This window comes from Trachurus trachurus (assembly GCF_905171665.1).
Source record: "Trachurus trachurus genome assembly, chromosome: 18".
In the NCBI taxonomy this organism is placed as follows: Eukaryota; Metazoa; Chordata; class Actinopteri; order Carangiformes; family Carangidae; genus Trachurus; species Trachurus trachurus.
In genome coordinates, this window is record NC_139909.1 from 25,929,923 (window position 1) to 25,949,316 (window position 19,394).

Sequence of the window (19,394 nt, forward strand, 5' to 3'; positions counted from 1 at the left end):
CAGCTACATCCATATTCTTAAGCAGGATGAGGAAAATGTGGATCTGACAAAGCAAAGCAGATGTACATGGTTGTTGTCAATAAGAATAATAAGAATAAATGTAGTTGGTATTACAGTAGGCTACAAAAGACATCACATGGCTCACTACTAATCACACCGTAAAGACTGTGGTGCATTATACCTACATTTTAAACTATATTACTATTCACAGAATATGATAATGAGACAAAACATTTCTTAAACGTTAGAGACTTGAATTACAATATGAGATCAGGTCATATATGCACTTATGTTGTACAATGTTATGTTATTATATTATATTGTATTATATTATATATCGTAAGGAGTCAGATGCGCGCTTTTCGCATGAAGCCAGCCCATTGGTTCATTGCGACGAGTTCCAGCAACAATGTCAATTGTGATTGGCTTTTGCAACCGGCTTCAGCTCTATGATTGGTCATGCGAGGTCCGGGATGCTCGCTCCCATTGGTCACCGCTAACAGCAGGGCTCGACTCTGATTGGCTGACCGTACGGGTTGTAGAGTCCGGCAAAGTGTCGAACTGGGTACAGAAGTGAAGAGGAAGTACTTTTTAAAATGGAAATCTGGCAAAGCGTACTTTAAGTTTGTGCAGCCGAGCGGAGGGAGAAGGTGAGCAGCTTCTTGTGTTTACTGTCCACTCACACGACGGCCCCGGTATTAGTTGTTTACTAACAGCGTCGCCTGCGTCCACGGAGACACGGACGGATAACGTTATCTGTTAATCCGTGTGCGGTAGGAAGAGAGGGTCAGTGTGAGAGCTGGCCAGACTGTGCTCCAGCTCCAGCATGGGCACTGACATTTAAACAGCGGGTTTGTCGCTTTTTTACCAAATGTCAAACGCGTTTAGAGAAAACCTGTGTCAGTAAATGAACTCAGTGTGACAGTGCGACCACCTCTGAGGTGTGTGCGACTGTGCGCGTTCAGTTGTTAGCTAGTGTTGCACTTGACTTGACTGAGGTTTATTTGCCGCTAAACTGGGATGAAATGGCAGCAGCGGCTCTCGGGGAGTTCCCTGGACAGTGTTGGAGGATGAGGTGACAGTGTAACAGGCTGTAGACTCGGCTCGGCTCGGCTCGGCTCTCGGCTGGGCGCTAAAAGCCGCCGTCGAGCTCCGAACATTAACAGTTTTACTCAATGACATCACGGAAGCTACCAGTGGTCAAGGTAGGGGGAGTAACGCAGTACTTCCGGTTACTCAACAATATAAAAAGCATTATAAAGCATGTAAAGGACATAGAAATGTTATAGATAATATGTGGATATTTTTCTTTACGTGTTTGGTTTCGGACATTTGTTTCTGGCATGCAATTTGAGCTTTTTCTTAGGTCACAATATGGCCACTTCCGGTGTCGCGCCGGGGTGTTGTCGCCGTCGTCTTGACAGAGGCACTTGGAGCCATACGGTAGCTCGGTGTCCCGCGGTCTGGATCTGTCCAGTCTGCAGAGTAAGCTGAAAATTGCTGTTGAAGCACGAGCAGCTCCATGTTGAACCCACACAGCGCCGGGTCTGATCCCGGGTCTGATCCCGGGTCTGCTGCTCTCTGTTTTTACCGCTCAATGTAACTACAGCAGAGGCAGAGAGGAAGTTGTTATTCATCAGCATCAGCCAGGACAGCACGGAGAAAAGTTAGGACCAAACAACAACATACACTGATGTGAGCACGTAGAGCTGCCCTTAGTGTAAATACACCACACTGCAGTAGGAGGCGGGCCAAGGCCAGTGCCACTTGTAGTTATTTTGTAACATGATTTATTTTTCAGGGAAGATAATGTTATTTTATATTTATTTTATTCATTTTTATTTTGTATTCATTTAGTTTTATTTATTTTTTGAAAATACAGGTGCTGGGCTCAGTTCAGTTGTCTGAAACAGATGTGTGCAGTGTATTGGATTGGATGATGATTCCCTTTATCACAGTATATGTAATTGTACATTATCATATCAATATATTGCACCCTAAATATTGTTTTATAGTGCACTTGATAAACTGTTCCTGAACAGGCCAGATTGTGATGATGAGGGATGTCAATTCATTATTAAGTACGGTGGCCTTGAGAGCTCAACACAGTGCTACTTCAGAAAACTTGCAAAGACAAAAACATGCGACAAATTAATGAGACAACTTCATCAATTTGACAACACAAACTCCCAACACAAAGGAAGTGTTTCTGCTGACACCCAGCTGTTTGTCTGGTTGATTATAACACTGATTAAAAAAAAGTGCAGTACTAATGTAAAACTAATCTACACCTTTGCCACAGCGCTGACTGTATGTTTCTTTAAATGCATTAACAACATATATAATAATGACAACAACTCATTTTAGGTACAGTTTCTTATTGCCTTTATGTCTCTATCTCTCCAGCTATGCCTGCACAACCCCCTGTTAGAGAGCCGGAGGAGGAGATGGAGGCAGAAGGAGAGTCACAACTCCCTGAGGCCAACGGAGAGGTGGAGGAACCGAGAGATGACGAAGGAAGAGGAGGGGGAGGAGGAGAGGAGACCATGGAGGAGAGTGCAGAAGAGAGGGATAGTGATTTGGAGGAGAGTGAGGAGGAAGAAGAGGAAGAGGAGGAAGAAGAGAGTTCAGGTAAAAAAAAATAATCTCTGTGCTCTGCTGTTTGTCACCTGATGGTAAGAAGAGTCACAGTTTCTCACAGTTTGTGTTTGTCTCTCTCCCCTGTGAAGAGATGGATGATGAAGACTGTGAGCGGAGGAGAGGAGAATGTCTAGATGAGATGATGGATCTGGAAAAACAATTTCACGAGCTGAAAGAGAAGTAAGTGGAGCTGGACGGGTGCAGGCAGCAGTGAGCTGTATGGAGAGAGGAAGAGAAAACCAGAGGAGAGAGTGACTTGACTGTGTGATTGCAGGTTGTTCCGGGAGCGTCTGAACCAGGTGAAGGTGAAGCTGGACGAGGTGTTGACGGGGAAGGCTGGAGAGTACAGAGAACCACTGGCTGCACTACAAGACAGCATGCAGATACGGACACAAGTGGCAGGCATGTAGAGCACATTTTAAAGATCAAACTAAATCCTGCTGGCAGCACCTCTGCAGCTCACTGATCCACATTTCACATTCACATCTGCACAAAAACTAAACAGTTAAAAGCAGAGTTTTGATTTGACAGGACTGATGTGCTGTAGTATTGTTCAGTGACATCAGTTAAGGCAGGCACTTGACTCACTATGGGCTGACACCATCAGAGAGGCGAGTGAGGACATCTATACTGTCCTGCACCTGAGTGTAGGTGTGTCTGGTATGTGACCTGTAACTAGGTGAATCCTAGAACAGACCTGCTCAGACTGATGGAGCAGGTCTGTTACAAGATTTTACATTTAGTTTATTATATTAAGTCTTTTTCAGATATGCTAAGTATTTGCCTCAACATGTGTTACTTTTCCCAGAGTTTCATTTTTACCTAAACCTAACCCTTAACTCAGGCATGTCCAAACTATTCCATAAAGTGCCGCGTGGCTGCAAATGTTCTTTCCAACCAAGCAGCAGCAGCACCAGACCTGACTCATTTAATCAACTGATCTCAGTCTTCAGACAGTTGATTGGTCAAACTGTGTGCTCTTGATTGGTTGGAACAAAAACCTGCAGCCACACAGCCCTTTGTGGAATACAGAAAGTAACACATGTTAATGCAAATACTGCAAAAAAAAGACTTAATATAATAAACTAAATTTAAAATGCTGCTCCATCACCCTGAGCAGGTCTGTTCCAAGTTTCACCTAGTTACAGGTCACATACCAGACACACCTACACTCAGTACAGGACAGTATAGATGTCCTCACTCACCTCTCTGATGGTGTCCGCCCATTGTGAGTGGAGGATGTGATGGCTGCCTGCCATGAGGCATGTGTCAGTGTTAAACATATAATTATAAAATAATAACCAACAACATTCCTTACACAAGCAGCAGCCTTCATGCTGCAGCAGTGCACATGTTCATGTTGTCTTTGTGCTGGTGCAGTGTAACATAATAACAATAATGATAATACTTCTATTGATATACAGTAGCACATTTCAAAATAAATTTACAAAGTTTTTACACCAAAAACTAAATGTTGCCAAACTGCCAACATTTTGTGAAAACCACATCTCAACACTTTGTGAGCTTTCTGTCTTTAACATCCCCTCTCTGTCTTCATCCACAGGAGTGTACAGGGAGCTGTGTCTGCAGGTGATCAAACACAAGCATGAGTGTGAAGTACAAGGAGCACGGCAGCACCTGGAGGTGATACACACACACACACACACGTGGTACACTGTAAACTGCACAGGGACTCTGGATCAGAATTAGTATGAAGCTGAGACTGTCTGTTCCTGTGTGTATTTGTGTTACAGAGCGAGAAGACGCTGCTGTTTGATGCCATGAAGACAGAGCTGTTGGAAAAGATAAGGAGACTGGAGGAGGACAGACAGAACATAGATCTCAGCTCAGGTACACATACAACCACACTGCAGGAAATCACTTTCCTCCGACTTATTTCATATTTTTAGGAAACAAACTTTATCTACTTGTCTCCCCTTTGTTCTTATACCCTATTTATAAACTTAGTTAATTTAGATAAGTAATGAAACAATGTTGTATGAAGGATGTGTATTTTATTATTTCAGAATGGAGCGATGAGATGAGAGGCAAGAAGTGTAAGAGAAAGACCCTGCTGGGGCAGGCGGAGAGAAAAAAGAAAGTAGCTCTGGTCTCAGGTACAAATGAGTCTTCTCTAACCTTCTCTTCACATTTACCTGGTGGACGTTCATTATATTTTGTTCCCTGTTTTTTCCAGCTGTGTATGTTTGAAATGTGCTGTAGTTTCTCTGACTTATATTCTGTCTTGTAATACAAAGGTTATAATGAGGTGACTGTAACAGAGCTGATTCGTGTATGTTTTGTTTCACAGGACCTTTCATTGTCTACATGTTGAGAGACATTGACATACTTGAAGACTGGACAGCAATAAAAAAGGTATTAAATCTCCAGTTACGTCTGAACTATAATTCTTAATTTCTCAGCTGTGGAGCACATCAAAATGTCATTTCAGTGTTTACAACTAAATGAACCTCATTAGGCTCTGTTCGTTAATTACCTGCTGCCAGAGGTGGCTGATCTTCTCAACATTCCTTCTTTAAAGGGATAGTTCAACATTTTGTCAAATTGGCCCATTGCCATAATCCCTGTAGTCATAGCAGTAGGTTTGTTACCTTTAATTATCGGTGCAAGCTATTTTTAAAACGGCGGAGCAGAGCCATGAGCTGCTCAGCGCTACACTACGGAGGCTCATGGGATTTCTTGATTTCCCTCATCAAACTCACCAAATACACAATTCAGTGGTGGCTCAGGTGGTAGAGCGGGTCGTCCAATGATCAGAGGATTGGCGGTTCGAATCCCGCTCTGTCCCGGCTGCCGTAGTGTCCTTGGGCAAGACACCTTACCCACCTTGCTCCTGATGGGTCGTGGTTAGTGCCTTGCATGGCAGCTTCCGCCATCAGTGTGTGTGGATGGGTACTGTAAAGCGCTTTGGATATCGTTACAGGTATAGTAAAGCGTTATATAAATACAGACCGGTTACCAACAACTCCAAAAGCTTGCAAGTTGTGACCTGCACATTCACCACGCTATGAGATAATAACAGAACATTACGAGGCGGAGTCGTTTTAGAGGGAAATGCTTGCCAAAAACTGCCCCTGACAGGAACATGCATCAGCGGTTTTGCATGAATTTACCTCTAAAACAACTCTGTCTGGTAACGTTGTGTTATTATCTCATAGCGTGGTGAATGTGCAGGTCACAACTTGTCCACCAGAGCGTTTTGGAGTTGTTGGATTGTGTATTTGATGAGTTTGATGAGGGAAACCAAGAAATCCCATTAGCCTCCGTAGCGTAGCTCTGAGCAGCTCACAGCTCTGCTGCGCTGTTCTAAAAATAGCTTGCACCGACAATTAAAGGTAAGGAACCTACTACTATGACTCTTGGGATTATGGCAATGGGCTCATTTGCCAAAATGTTGAACTATCCCTTTAAATATTTGAAAACTATTTGTGATTACAGATGTTTGGGTAACTTTGTGTTTGTGTGTCTCAGGCTAAAGCAGCACTGTCGCCACTGAAGAAGAAAGCTGAAAGTAAGTCTCCCTTTAGCTCATGTGTAGTTTAAACACACCACGCTGCTGTGAGAGGTTTGTCTCTAACCCATCATCAGTTTGTCTTTCAGAGCGGTGATGATTGGACAGTCCCGATGGCAAAGAAACCAAACTAAACACACACACACACACACACACACACACACACACACACACACACACACACACACACACACACACACACACACACACACACACACACACACACACACACACACACACACACACACACACATTCCCAACTACTTCCTCTAACAGCTGCAGTCCTGGACTGAAGCCCAACAGACTGTTCCTTACTTTCCTTCTGCGCCTTTGACCCCAGCAACCACCGCCACTACTGCTTGTTTGTTATCTATTGCTATTTAAAATGAGTTCTTAATATGACAACCATGTATTTATAGAATGATTTATAAGGGTGATTAAAATTTTAATGTTTTGTGACACATGGATTGTGTTCGTTCATTTTTTTTAGGTAGCTATAACCTCTTAGTGTGGTTTGTTATCAATCCTGTTTTCAGTTCTGTCTCCTACCTGTGCACCTACAGCAAAGTTAGAAACTAGCTCAGTGTTTCAACCTTGGGGTCGGGAGTCGGGAAATGTCTAGTAATTGATAAAAAGAAATTACTGATAGAAATATTCTTTTAACTAATTATTATTCCTTTGAAAATTATGATTAAAAACACCACACACAATCTTAAACAACTGTATTCTATACTTTCACTTTCTCAAATATAAATTGAGTTCAAATAAAATGCAGCATATAAAAATATCTAAGCATGATTGACAGTCGCAATCACATGACTGCATGTGATCGGGGATCGCCAGAAATTTGTGATGTCAAAATGAGGTCCAGAGCCAAAAAAGGTTGGGAACCACTGAACTAGCTGGTGAACATATGGGAATGTTTAGCAGCTAAATACCCAGGATTGTCCCACAACGCTAAGACAGTAAACATTCATTCATCATGTGGCCAGAACATGACACAACAAATGAACGCAGAGAAAAAGAAGAAAGTGAGTGAGTGTGCTGATCTGCTGAGGTAGTGTCCTCTCTCTGTGAAACATTTCTAGCTGAACCCACAGTGCTACTATTTATTTAGGTGGAGCATTTGGACACTCATCTCTACACATTGATGTCTCCATCTATCTACAAAGTGTTTCTCCTGCTGATATCCTGTGGTGTGACTACACATATGTGAGTCATGGGTTTTTTTCTGTTGATATTATTCTGGTGTTGTAGCAGGTGCTGAGACAGTCCAGAGCTTCTCTGTCACAGTTTGCACTGGTATGGTTTCTCTCCAGTCTGAAGGAGCTGCTGTAGCTCCACTTGAAGCAGCTGCTGTTTCAGTGGCTGCAGTGGTGGGGTGTCTCCCCCATGTGGAGACCGGTGCATCCTCAGCATTAATAGTCCTTCCCTCAGTGCTCAGTGTTCACATCGGTGCAGACTCTTCACTGTGTGAGCAGGCTTTTCTTTTGTTTGTCTCTAGTAGTATGGGACCACTAGAGACAAACAAAAAAAAAAAATTCATATTGGGGAAATGTAAAATGGCCAGAGGCAAAGTTTTTTTTCTGAAGAATATCAACAGCTCAATAAATGCAGTAAAGATAAATAAATAAATGAGTGAAAACACAAAGGAAAACAGTGAAGCCAGAAGAAGAGATGAATAAAAACTAAAACACACACTCTTCTTCCTCTTAAGGGAAGAAAAGTCTCTGTTGTCTGATGACCAGCCCAACTCCTTCATATGATATTTTGTTTGCAATGAAAAGATAAAATCAAATCATCTGTAGGCTATCATCAAAATGTCAAACATTTCATAGCAGTTGAGCAAAACGTTGTGTCATAAATGATCCATCCTGGAGATAGAGATTATAATGAATTTCTGTAGATTATCACAACTGAGTATTTCATGGTTTTTTTTATGTCTACAATGAGAATGACATTTTTCATTTTTTATTTTGCTGGGGTACTGTTTCCATGGGAACAGGGATAAGACCTTTTGAGTCGATGGGGTGTATCAGAGTAAAGGTGGGAAAATACATGTTTTAAATTGTTAAGACGTTGTGTCTTGCACAGGATCAACAACTGACAGATACAGAGATGAAGATGTAGTTAAGAGACATAAAGACACAAGAATGTATCTATGAAGTGTTTATTAGACATGAAAATGGAGAGAGAGGAGCGGGAGTTCATGTTTCAAATAGCAGCAAATGCCTGGAGGCTGAGAAATGACTGAATACTGAGTTTTACCCATCTGTCCATTTATTCCTACTTCATTTCTCCTCTTCCCAACACCCCGACAAACCACATGTTTTACGTAAAATGTTGATATATATTTGTTGCTCAATAACAAAGCAATACTCTGTTTAAACATGGGCGTTGAAGATGAGACCAACTTCTGAAGGGATCATAGTAAGTTGGTGCTCAGTTTAAAGTGCATCTTATTTATTTCTTCCCCTCTCTCTCCTAATTTCATATCTTCACCCACCCTCCTGTCTTCAACTCTTTCTCCTCTCAGATTTTCTAGAAATCTGCTGCCCCCCTCTTCCCATCTCTTCTTTAACCCCTCACTCTGCTTCCTTTCTTTTCACCTGGTCAAACAGACAACACCTCCTCTGTCACATCACTATCCTCCTCCTCGTCTCCTCACAGCTGCCTGCTGAGTTTACGCGCCTGCCTCTCCCTGGCTTCGAAGGCGGCTTTGGTGTCCAGCAGCTCCTCCAGCTGCCGGCGGATGCGGGCCATGTCGAGCTGGGTGGCCTCGCACTGCTCCCTCAGCGAGGCCGACTCCTCCCTCAGCTGCGTGGCGGCCATGGAGAGCTGCTCGCTGCGCTCACGGCACTGCATCTGCATCCTCTTGGCGTCGTTCAAGAGGGACTCCACGCTCACGGCCACCGACTCACACTGGTCCTGAGACATGCTCTGGAGAGAGAGGGAGAGATGGAAGACAGATGATTGGCCGAGGGACACTGAAGCAGACAGATGCCTGGAAACAGAGACTTGAATGATGATTTAAATGTGAGATTTAAGGACTGCTCTGTTCTCCACGGTTTCTGTACTGTCTGATTTGGCAGTAAATTAGAGCTCTACTGCCAAAAAAGCAGATAAAGTGAATCAATAGCTTGCAGTCACAAGTCCAGCACAGATCAACAGGTTTAAAACAGAACATTTGATCTGCAGAGAGTGAAGTAGCTTAAAGAGGCTTATCATGGCTTAGCTCAGTCTACACTGTCCACTGCTCCTCTCTTTCATTCCTCTCCTGCCAGCGGGCTCTATCTCTGATGCACCTTTTCACAGCTTTTTCCTCACTTGTTAACATTTAAACCCACAGTTTATTTTCCTCTTCTGAAACAAACAGAAAAAGCAGGTAATCATGTCTTACCATGGATTCCAGAGTCAAGTTTATGACAAGCTTTGTGTTGGATTTCTCCTGAGACTCTAGTGTCAGACAGTTCTCAGTGCTCTCCAGACTGCTCCGTCTTCTTCTTGATTTTCAGTTTCTATTTGAAAAAAGAAAAAAAGAAAGAGCACAGAGAGATTCCAGGTATCCTTCTCCCCGTCTCCGGTCCCGTCTCTGCTTTCCCTCTCTCCTCAGTGAACATTATCTTCTACCTCAGGGCTCAACGGAGGTCAGGTAATCCACAGAGATTAGACAGTTAGTGGAAGACAGAAAGAGTCCTGTTATGTTGGAATAGCAGGACTAAGCTCATTCAGGCTATTTTGATCTGTCGGGCAACTGCTGGAAATTCATTCAGCACAGACCGATCAGCACCGTCCGTGTTATTCTTTCTCTTCAGCTTCAAAAAAACATGAACATTTTTAAAAGGCATTTCTATTGAGCCATGAAGCTACATTTCAGATTAATTTATGTTGTATACTGTTGAATTCAAGTAATAGTAATGACATGTTCATGAATTCTTAGCCTCATGTAAGCTTATTAAAATAGACTGATCTTAGGGGATGATGGGGAAACTGACTGGATGCTGATCAATAATAAAATCCACAGCCTGTCAGTGTCCCATCAGGTTTGGCAGCCTGAGATAAAATAAACACATTTAGTAAAACTCTCAGAAGCAGGCTAAATCTGTGAGACTGGACCAGGAGGCTCCTGATGAGAGGGAAACACCAAGACTGAGCAGTGCTACATATGTTTTGGCAGAGCCACTGCTCTCTGTTACTTGGCACTGAGTTCATCAGATGCAGAATGAAGAGAGCCAGGATCTTTGGGTGTAGTTGAAAACACCAGGCTTCAAAAAATAACCAGAAAGACCAGATTTATTGAAATTCACAAGCAAAGAAAGAAAAAAAAAACTGGCGCCAGTTATCAGCGTTGTAGGCTTCAGGTCTGTTAAGGCCACTGACTCAATGAGTCATTACATCATTTCCTCATCACAATAACAAGATTATGAAGCGCTACACAACATAAAACCACTGCCAAACTCTTCCTCTTCTAAAAAGTTCACCTTTGTAATTTATTAAACTAACACAGTGCATATGTAACATTTAATATTCCTGACAAAAGGAAAGTAGGAGTACTTATTATCGACCAGCAGAGGGAGACACAGCTCAGCATATTCACTTGTATGTCTCCAGTCTGGTCAAGACAAAGTGGACTCCTGTTTGATAAAGCCTTTAACCTAAGAGAGTCGTCTCACATAATGAAAACATTTAGCTCAGTGTGTTGAACTCTGCTTTATTGTTTTAAAAAAAGAAGCACACGTGTCAAGCTGCATCACTACAAACATGTGTTTGATATCTTGATACACAGTCTCACTCATTAGGTGCAACACACAACATCAAACACAGGAGCTGATGCCTCTGAGTGAACATACACAACTGACTGACAACAAACTTTCTGAGATTAAATGGGAAATTTTGCAAGAGAATGTGGAGAAGAACAATTTGTCTCAATGCCAAATAAAATAATTCATCATAAATAAAGAATGAAAACAACAGACAGCTAATAAACCTGGGTGGCACAAAGCAGAGACTCGCTGTAAAAAGATGCAAATTGGAGTGAAAATGGTTGAAACGTCTGCCCGCCACAATAAAACCACAAAATCAGAGCAGACTGGTGAAATATAAAACAAATGCCTACGGTAAACAACCCCACTTCCCATAATTCTTGGTTATGTAAACAAACTAAAGGAACAAATCCATATTTCTGTCCAGTGGTCAGACTTTTCAGACGGCTTTGGTAGGAGAGATCAGGTAAATGTGGGAAACGGGTAAATGCACATGTCAGCGCTTCAATCTGTGGATCATGTGATCAGGCTGTGTCACACACACACACACACTGGTACATACACAGAGGTGGAGCAGTGTTGTTGGTATTGTACTACATAGTTTTGCGACGAGGTGGCCGAGTGGTTAAGGCGTTGGACTGCTAATCCAATGTGCTCTGCACGCGTGGGTTCGAATCCCATCCTCGTCGATTCTCAACAATTCTATTCCTCCTATGTGCTGTAACAACTGTACAGAACCTGTACACCCTGTCCTGCATCATGTCACAACATGTGTAGGTTCAGTGGAACACCTGAAACAGCACCGGTTGTTCGCTGACTGTGTTTACCCTTTTTCCCACATCTATCATTTTCTGTGTGTTTGTGTTGACTCCTCTGTGACATTTTTGTCCTCACTGTGGCCGTGGGGGACGGTTGAAAAATGGCTCCGTCTCTGCGGCTGTCACCCCGGGGTCGCCGAAAAGCCCGCCGGCCGGCCCGCCGTACCCTCCGAGCCCCCCGACGATCATCTTAGACCCTGAGCTCTGACGCCGCTGAACGATCACCAGGACCCCGATGATGAGCCAGAAGAAGAAGTTGACCCACACTGCCGTCTGAGAGGGAGCCACACACAAGAAGCATATCAACCTCTTTTAAAGGGATAGTTCAACATTTTGGCAAATTGGCCCACCTTTAATTGTCAGTGCAAGCTACTTTTAGATCGGCGGAGCAGAGCGGCGAGCTGCTCAGAGCTACGCTACGGAGGCTAATGGGATTTCTTGGTTTCCCTCATCAAACTCATCAAATACATAATCCAACAACTCCAAAACGCTCTGGTGGACAAGTTGTGACCTGCACATTCACCACGCTATGAGATAATAACACAACGTTATGAGACAGAGTTGTTTTAGAGGTAAATTCATGCAAAACCGCTGATGCGTGTTCCTGTTGGGGGCAGTTTTTCAGCAAGCAGTCACTGCATTTGCCTAGTAATGAGAATCAACACTCTACATATACTCTCTTTAATGTGGCTTTAAATGGTCTTTCTTGACAGCAGCTGCCAGTATGACATTAAACTGTTTTTTAATATAAAGAAGCTACTTGTTAGCTCTCTGCTGCTGAACGTTGTTTCTTGCTGGAAGCAGTTGGCTGTGATTTTTAATGACAAGAGCTTGTGACTATGAAGCCCTCCCTCTGAGCAGCACTACCTCTTAAGGACAGACTGGAGTGGGTCGCTGAGACAGGGAGGGTAAGTAAACAAGTGTCAGTGCTAACACTTTGTCTATGTACATAGCGATAGCTGAACCTATAAGACTGAATCAGTTTCTCTGAAACTGTAGATTGACATTATTGTATTCTAACTGCTCATAAAGTCTAAAATTTGAATTTCATTCATGAAAAAAAAGGATATTTGCATTTTCTGTCTGAGCTTAATCCTTGAATCATAATGTGGGACTGAATGTCATCCACTTGTTTAATGTTGTATTGTTCAGTCAAAGTAGCATCGACTGCTGCATGAATTTAGTTGGTTCCTCTGGCAACATTGTGCACATATTTATCAGAGTTGGTTTTATGAATGTAATTCCAGACCATAAATTAAATACTGAATGACATACTGACCTCGGCTTTGACTAGGTTGTTGTAGAACCGTCCTCCTTTAAGTGGACTGGTCCATTTTTTAGTCTGGGCCTCCTCGCATCTTGACAGACAAAAACAGATTACACATTAGGAAGTTGATAATTACGCTCCAGGCCATATTTCTTGCATGAAAAGACTTTCTAAATCATCAAACCTTTATTTATTCTCGAAAAGGACATTGAGGTTTTACCCTCAGTTACAATGTTGTCGAGATCACAAACAGTATTTAAATCAAAAGCACATAAAAAAGCATATGCACAATTAGGACAAATCACAAATAAACCATACACATAATTAGGACAGAAAACAATTACAAAAGGTCAAATGAAAAGATTTAAAAACAATTGCAGACTGAGGTAGGGAGGTTTGAACTAATATGTTTCTGTAATATCCATAGGATGGAGGAGTGTTGATATTAAGTGTGAGTTGAAGATCATTCCAGGAGGCCACTGCATCATACCAAAAGGCAGACTTACCAAGTCCTGTCTGAACCCGGGGGACTTGAAAAGTAAGCCAGTCATTTGAGTGAGTTGGATATGGACCATGGTTTAAATCTAACAGCGTTGTGATATACGGTGGCAGTTTCTCAGTGATGGCTTTGAAAATGAAGAGATACTGGTGCTTGTTGCGTCTTTCTGATAGAGAAGACCAACCTACTTTCTTGTACAGATTACAGTGATGAGTGCCACAACTATTGCCGGTAATAAATCTGAGAGCAGAGTGATAGGCCACATCTAGAGGTGAAAGGGTTGAAGGGGCAGCATTCCTATAAATAATATCACCATAGTCCAAGACTGGTATAAAGACAGCAGATCAACGGAAAAATAGATTTACGTATTTCTAAAAAAAAAGAAGCCAATTTTTGTTGGTGAGGTTGTATATGTGGTATTTGAAGGTGAATTTCACATCAAGCCAGATACCTAGGTATTTAAACTCGTTGACTCTCTGAATAAGAGAACCATTTAGAGTCGCTATGCGCAAATGCTTGTATTATGTTTTTGGATCTAGTGAATAGCATACATTTCATTTTACTGGAATTGAGCACAAGTTTAAGCTTGATGAGAGCTTCCTGCAAAGCATGGAAGGAGTATATCATCTTTAACTAAGGTGACAGCTGAGATAGTACTGTGATTTGCTCTAAAACCGGATTGATGCGGACTTAAGACTGAATGAGTTGAAAGAAAAGGCAAAGTTGGATGTTCTTTAATGATTCCACGATCTTGGTCAAAGGAGACAACTTGGTTGATAGTTGTTCAGCTCCTCTTCATCACTATCTTTATGTAAAGGAGTTACATGAGCTGTTTTCCAAACACTAGGGAAACTACCTCCAAGGATTGAAATACTGAAGATGTGACATACATACTGTATTTTGCAATTACAGGAGCAGAAAAAAAGTCTAAATTATCCTCGCCAGTTGAACAATACTACATCTAATATTAATTTCTTGCAGTGCTTCTACTACTACTAGGGGGGAAGGGTTTATAAAAGAAAATGTAGGGGCATGGATTACTAAGCCTGCATTGTCATCAGCCTGCTGGAATCAGCCTGCTGCTGAAGCTGCTCTGCCGAAACACCTCCAGAGCATGAAGTGGGTGCATGTCATTGTTCATGATAGCGTTCATTCAACAGTCACACTCTCAAAACAAAACTTAAAACAAACAGTCAGAGCTGCGTGCAACAGGCTGCTGCCTAACCGGCTCTGTCTCTGTGTTTAGGCTGAGTCAAACACATGTCCTCCTGCTTCAACTAAGTGCTTGTTAAATACCTGGCAAATCTCATTTTGGTCTGAGACCACACAGTCATTGTATATGATGTGCATAGGGAAAGAGTTTGTGAATCTGTTTTTAGTCAGAATAACTGCTTTCCAAAAATGTGTCTGAGTATGAGTTAGTGACCTAAGAAATAATCTGATTTGGCTTTTCTCACTGCACCACATTTATTTCTAATAAATGTGGTGCAGTTTGAATAGCAGCCAGTGTGAAGGGTCACCTTAGAGTCTAGCCTGAGACCAAGACCTGTTTCTTTCCTTCAATAAGGTTGATAAGTCATGAGAAAAGCATTGTGTTATTCTATCTTTTATTCTGAATTTCGTGAGTGGCGCATGCTTACCAACAATTGAGATAAAAGTTTTCATTTAAAAAAATCAAGAGCGATTTGAGAGTCCAACAACTCAGTTGTGAGGTGTAGGTCACTATGTTGAAGATCAAAGACATCATGTAATATTAAATATTATACCCTGTTGCCCATAAAGTTGGAATCATTTTGTTTTCAGACACAATCCTCTTTTTATTATTATTATTATAAGGTAAATAGTGGTAACTTTTCACAGTGATATGTTTGGAAGAGATTGATCAATAAAGTTTTGAGAAGATATACACTTTATCTACCCAGAGTAAACTGTCAGCACACTGTCACAATCATTTCATGAGAAGAGGTAAAAATATATATATATATTCCAACTTTATGGGCAACCATTTATTATAATAATATTATTAATAATATATCTTCAAAGAGCGTTATTGGTGGCAAAAATGAAACAACATTATTCTGCTTCAATTCCCAAGAGAAAAGAAAGTGGAACTATAATTGACAGAATGACAAAGTATAAGTGTCTTAAAATAATAAATGAGGGATGACACTGATAAAACATTTTGCGTAGGACACAAAAAAAAAGTCTGATGAGGTCAGAGTTCAAGCAAACATAAAGTAAAACTAACTGGGGCTTAAATATTTTAGTTTCAATTGTGATTTGTTTGTGGGAGGTTTTGGTTCTGTGGACGTGTCTGTGCATGTGTGTATAGCTCAGTTGTGTGCATTTGTGTGTGTGTGTGTGTGTGTGTGTGTGTGTGTGTGTGTGTGTGTGTGTGTGTGTGTGTGTGTGTGTGTGTGTGTGTGTGTGTGTGTGTGTGTGTGTGTGTGTGTGTGTGCAGCACCTGGTAATGTTGGGAACGGTGCTTATGACTGAGTTGCAGAGCGAGTCGCGTCCGATCTTCAGCATGCAGCCCGTGATGAGCAGGAAGAACAGGAAGACGCCGCACACGGCCATGATCAGGTTCATCCACACTCGCTCCCTGTGGAGAGCAGAATAAACAGCGAGAGCGTGAGAGCGGCTGTGGGTTTGTTTGAAGTCAGGAAAAAAGAGAAATAGAGGAATTAAATGTTATCTCAACCTCTGACCAAATGAGGAAATGATGTCAACTACTGTATGTCACGTATGACTATGTTACCGTGATGTGCTCTGCTCCCTGCCCTCCTTTAATCATCTTTTTAAATGTCTACTGCATGCTTTTCTCTACAGCATGCTGTTAAACCAGCTCCATGGAGGTCACTGAGTCTGTAAAACCTGCTCCTAGATGTCAAGAAACCATCCTGATAATCTGCCTTAAAGAATTTTATCAGTCTGGGCTTCAGTGTCGCTTGATGCTGTTTGACCGTGTCGTAACAACACACCAGTTCACATCAGTTAAAACCAGCACTGCAACGTTTCACCAATCTCACCGTCACTTACCAATGTTTTGTATAGTTTCTAAGGTTATATTATCTACAACAATGCAGCTGAGGAAGTTCTGTGTGGTGTATTATTAGCTTTTATGAGCTTCAGTGTTCCTGTGCATGATCAGTAAAGTATGCATTCAAACGCTGATATCTGATCAACTGCAGCTAAATTCAGGTAGTATACAGCCTGTAAAACAAGTGCAAAGTCATAAAGTCACAACAGAGCCATGTAGTTCTCCAGTTCAAACCCATGTCTGCCAGCCAGGCCCAGCACATAAAACCAGTTCAGACTGACTGGGCTGTAAACTGTGAGCACCCAAATCACGTTTACAGGCCATTTCAAAACGATGACCTGTAAAACCATGCCTTCAAGGTTTCAGTCAGAGAAACACACATTATGACTGGAACTGTTCCACATGACGATGAAGACAAACAGTCACCTTCTGACGTCCCCGTCGATGCAGAAAGTGTAGACCCAGTACAGAGACAGGGAGAAGCACACCACTGCCACCATGACCGAGATGGCCGACACAAAATAGCACAAAGACGCGGCGCTGGATGACTGGATTCCAATAGAGCTAGCTGTTTCATTGTAGATGACATTTCCATACAGCATACACAGGCCTCCAAAGTTGCCCTGAAAGAAATAATAAAAAAAAACTATTAGAGATATTTGGACTTTTATTTTGTAATTTAAATTATTTCTTTCTTGGTGTTTTGCTTCATTTAATTGTCTCAACTCTGTTAAACTGTCCCAGTAACTTAATTTTTTTTATTACACTAGAAAGAAATAACAAACTGAGGACACACACACACACACACACACACACACACACACACACACACACAGCATCTGACTTCTATAAAGAGGCAGAGAGAGTAATTGGGCACGGGGAGCATCTGGTCACATGATGACAACAGTTTCGGTATCTGGACCCACATGACTGTTGTTAGCGCGCGGGCACATCCATATTCACGCTCGCGCGCATTTTCGCACGCTCGCGAGTCGCGAATTTCCCGATGAACTAAAAAGCCTGCGATGTTGGTTTTTCACCGTGTCTCTAGCTAATAGCGTTAAATGAGCGAGTGACGCCAGTTAAACCCAGCAGAGTGAAAGTGTATCGGTGATATATTGGTCATTGATAACGATGCTGATGAAAGCTGATAGAGGGAAACTGTAGTTTCTCTGCTGGAGGATACAACTCAGAAGAAAGTGGATGCGCGTGTGAGCCCTCGCGCTCTGATATTACGTGATGAGATGTAGGATCCAGAAAAATATGTTGCTGTGTGACTACTTGATGCAGGGCAGCGTAAAAATCAGGTTAACACAAAAAAGTAGCCAACAACACTGTCCAAATAAACTGATAAATGACGCCAAATATTGAATTAATACTTAAAGAAATATGTAACGTCGACAGTTTGTCGCTTTGTTTTTCTCTTCGGTGAACTACAAACTTTTTTTTTTTTTTAGCAAAGATACGCAGTGAAAAAGTTAGTCTACCCGGAAGAGGATGGAGATAACACTCTTACATGACAGGATAGTTAGTTATTTGAGTGCAGAAAGTCACCTGGGCGATGGTGAGGGATGCGGCGGCGACAATCCCGCAGACGAAACAGCTGGCGTACAGACCCAGCTCCAGCAGCAGCAGCCCCGTGAACGCCATCATCCTGCGGCCGGCGCCTGTCTGCGGAGAGACCGGCGTAAAGGCAGCCACAATATGACAGGAAGCTTCCGGTAAGGTGTTTCAAAATAAAAATCCAAAGTTAGGAAGTAGCTCAAATCTGATTAGGTGAACCTAACGATATGATATTAAAGAATACTTAGTAAAAACAAAGTAAACTAGTGTCAAGTGCAGATGTAAGTGTCATGTAGCCTACAGCTGTACAGCTGTGTATGTAGGTACATAACAGCTGTTTTGCGCTTAATTTCAACCTATCCTTAGGGAGCTATTGGGGGAGAAAGCAAACAGAATAATGCAATTTACTAATTTCCGCAAATTATCAATCAACAAGTCTTAAACCTTGGCCTCAAAAACACAATTTTCTATTAATTTCACCAGACCAGAAGCAACGGTGCAGCAATAGTCAACTCACCTGCCTGCAATGTGAATGGCACGCTTAAGATCAAAGGGGGGAAACTGTTGATTTTCAGCGATATCTTTAACTCTGTGTTTGTTTTCTTTGTTTTTTTCAATCGGCTGCTCTCAGTTCTCGCTCAAAGTCCAGCTGCATGAAGCGTCAGTCCTGCGGTCCAGTTGAGTGGCTCCACTTTTTTAGTTTCAATAAGACACTGCTTCTCCTGAGCTCCACCAGCAGCCTACTAGTGCACGTCCGATTATAAATGTGTAAAAATCGTTTTATTTTGTCACGCTGAAGGCCTGATTAACTTGGACACTGGCTCTCATACAGGCTCATTTTCCTCGGGTCAGGAGTTGGTTTCATTCGATACCCCAGTGAGATAAAACCAGAAGCTGTGGGAAGCAGCAAGAAGGGAAAATGAATGGATGAGTGGGATGATGAATCAGCTTTGTGGTTGTGTACAGTTATATGCATCTGCAAGCACTGGTACCATCTACACACATTTAGATCTTGGCACCACATATGGCACCAACTGTTGATATAACAGTATTTAGAGTAGACTATTGGAGTAGTAGGTGGCCAGACTTCAGAGGTTGAGCTACTTGAGGATTTAGACTAGAGGCATGTCATCCTGGAATTAGTGGTGGTGACTGTGTGTGTGAGTGTGTGTTTGATGGCCAGAGTGGTAGCTACTCCATTCCCAGAGTGCTTAATCAAACCTTGTGATCGTATGTCATGAGACCATGCCGTTTTAATGTATGTGCCATATA

At 42.1% G+C, this 19,394-nt stretch overlaps 2 protein-coding genes across 3 annotated transcripts; one reads left to right on the forward strand and one right to left on the reverse strand.

The window, feature by feature from the left end:
* The first annotated feature begins 525 nt into the window (after positions 1-525).
* Positions 526-6,379, forward strand: brms1 (BRMS1 transcriptional repressor and anoikis regulator). 2 transcript variants are annotated; one of them, XM_083993288.1, is made up of 10 exons: positions 526-650; positions 2,407-2,631; positions 2,730-2,820; positions 2,915-3,042; positions 4,205-4,284; positions 4,395-4,491; positions 4,668-4,757; positions 4,952-5,016; positions 6,133-6,172; positions 6,250-6,377. In XM_083993288.1, the coding sequence occupies exons 2-10, from the start codon at positions 2,409-2,411 to the stop codon at positions 6,267-6,269; spliced, it is 834 nt and encodes a 277-aa protein (XP_083849414.1). In that variant the 5' UTR covers positions 526-650; positions 2,407-2,408; the 3' UTR covers positions 6,270-6,377. The 2 variants fall into 2 exon arrangements, with proteins under 2 accessions (XP_083849414.1, XP_083849415.1); XM_083993289.1 differs by lacking the exon at positions 526-650 and adding an exon at positions 1,091-1,485 and having other exon boundaries at positions 6,250-6,379.
* A 4,444-nt stretch (positions 6,380-10,823) lies between these two features.
* tmem179ba (transmembrane protein 179Ba) lies at positions 10,824-18,660 on the reverse strand. Its single transcript, XM_083992801.1, has 6 exons — positions 18,640-18,660; positions 18,114-18,230; positions 16,986-17,182; positions 15,984-16,121; positions 13,033-13,111; positions 10,824-12,026 (listed from the first exon to the last, which is right to left on the reverse strand). Exons 2-6 carry the CDS (start codon positions 18,210-18,212, stop codon positions 11,826-11,828), a joined length of 714 nt encoding a protein of 237 aa, XP_083848927.1. The 5' UTR covers positions 18,213-18,230; positions 18,640-18,660; the 3' UTR covers positions 10,824-11,825.
* Between the last annotated feature and the right edge of the window lie 734 nt (positions 18,661-19,394).

Excerpts from the sequence above, each read along its gene's own strand:
- brms1 (XM_083993288.1), top strand. The coding sequence starts at position 2,409 with ATGCCTGCACAACCCCCTGTTAGAGAGCCGGAGGAGGAGATGGAGGCA. Across the intron at positions 4,285-4,394 it reads GAGCACGGCAGCACCTGGAG|AGCGAGAAGACGCTGCTGTT; the intron begins GTGATACACACA and ends TTTGTGTTACAG. Across the intron at positions 6,173-6,249 it reads ACTGAAGAAGAAAGCTGAAA|TTTGTCTTTCAGAGCGGTGA; the intron begins GTAAGTCTCCCT and ends ACCCATCATCAG.
- tmem179ba (XM_083992801.1), bottom strand. The coding sequence starts at position 18,212 with ATGATGGCGTTCACGGGGCTGCTGCTGCTGGAGCTGGGTCTGTACGCC. Across the intron at positions 16,122-16,985 it reads ATCGACGGGGACGTCAGAAG|GGAGCGAGTGTGGATGAACC; the intron begins GTGACTGTTTGT and ends TGCTCTCCACAG. Across the intron at positions 12,027-13,032 it reads ACAACCTAGTCAAAGCCGAG|ACGGCAGTGTGGGTCAACTT; the intron begins GTCAGTATGTCA and ends GCTCCCTCTCAG.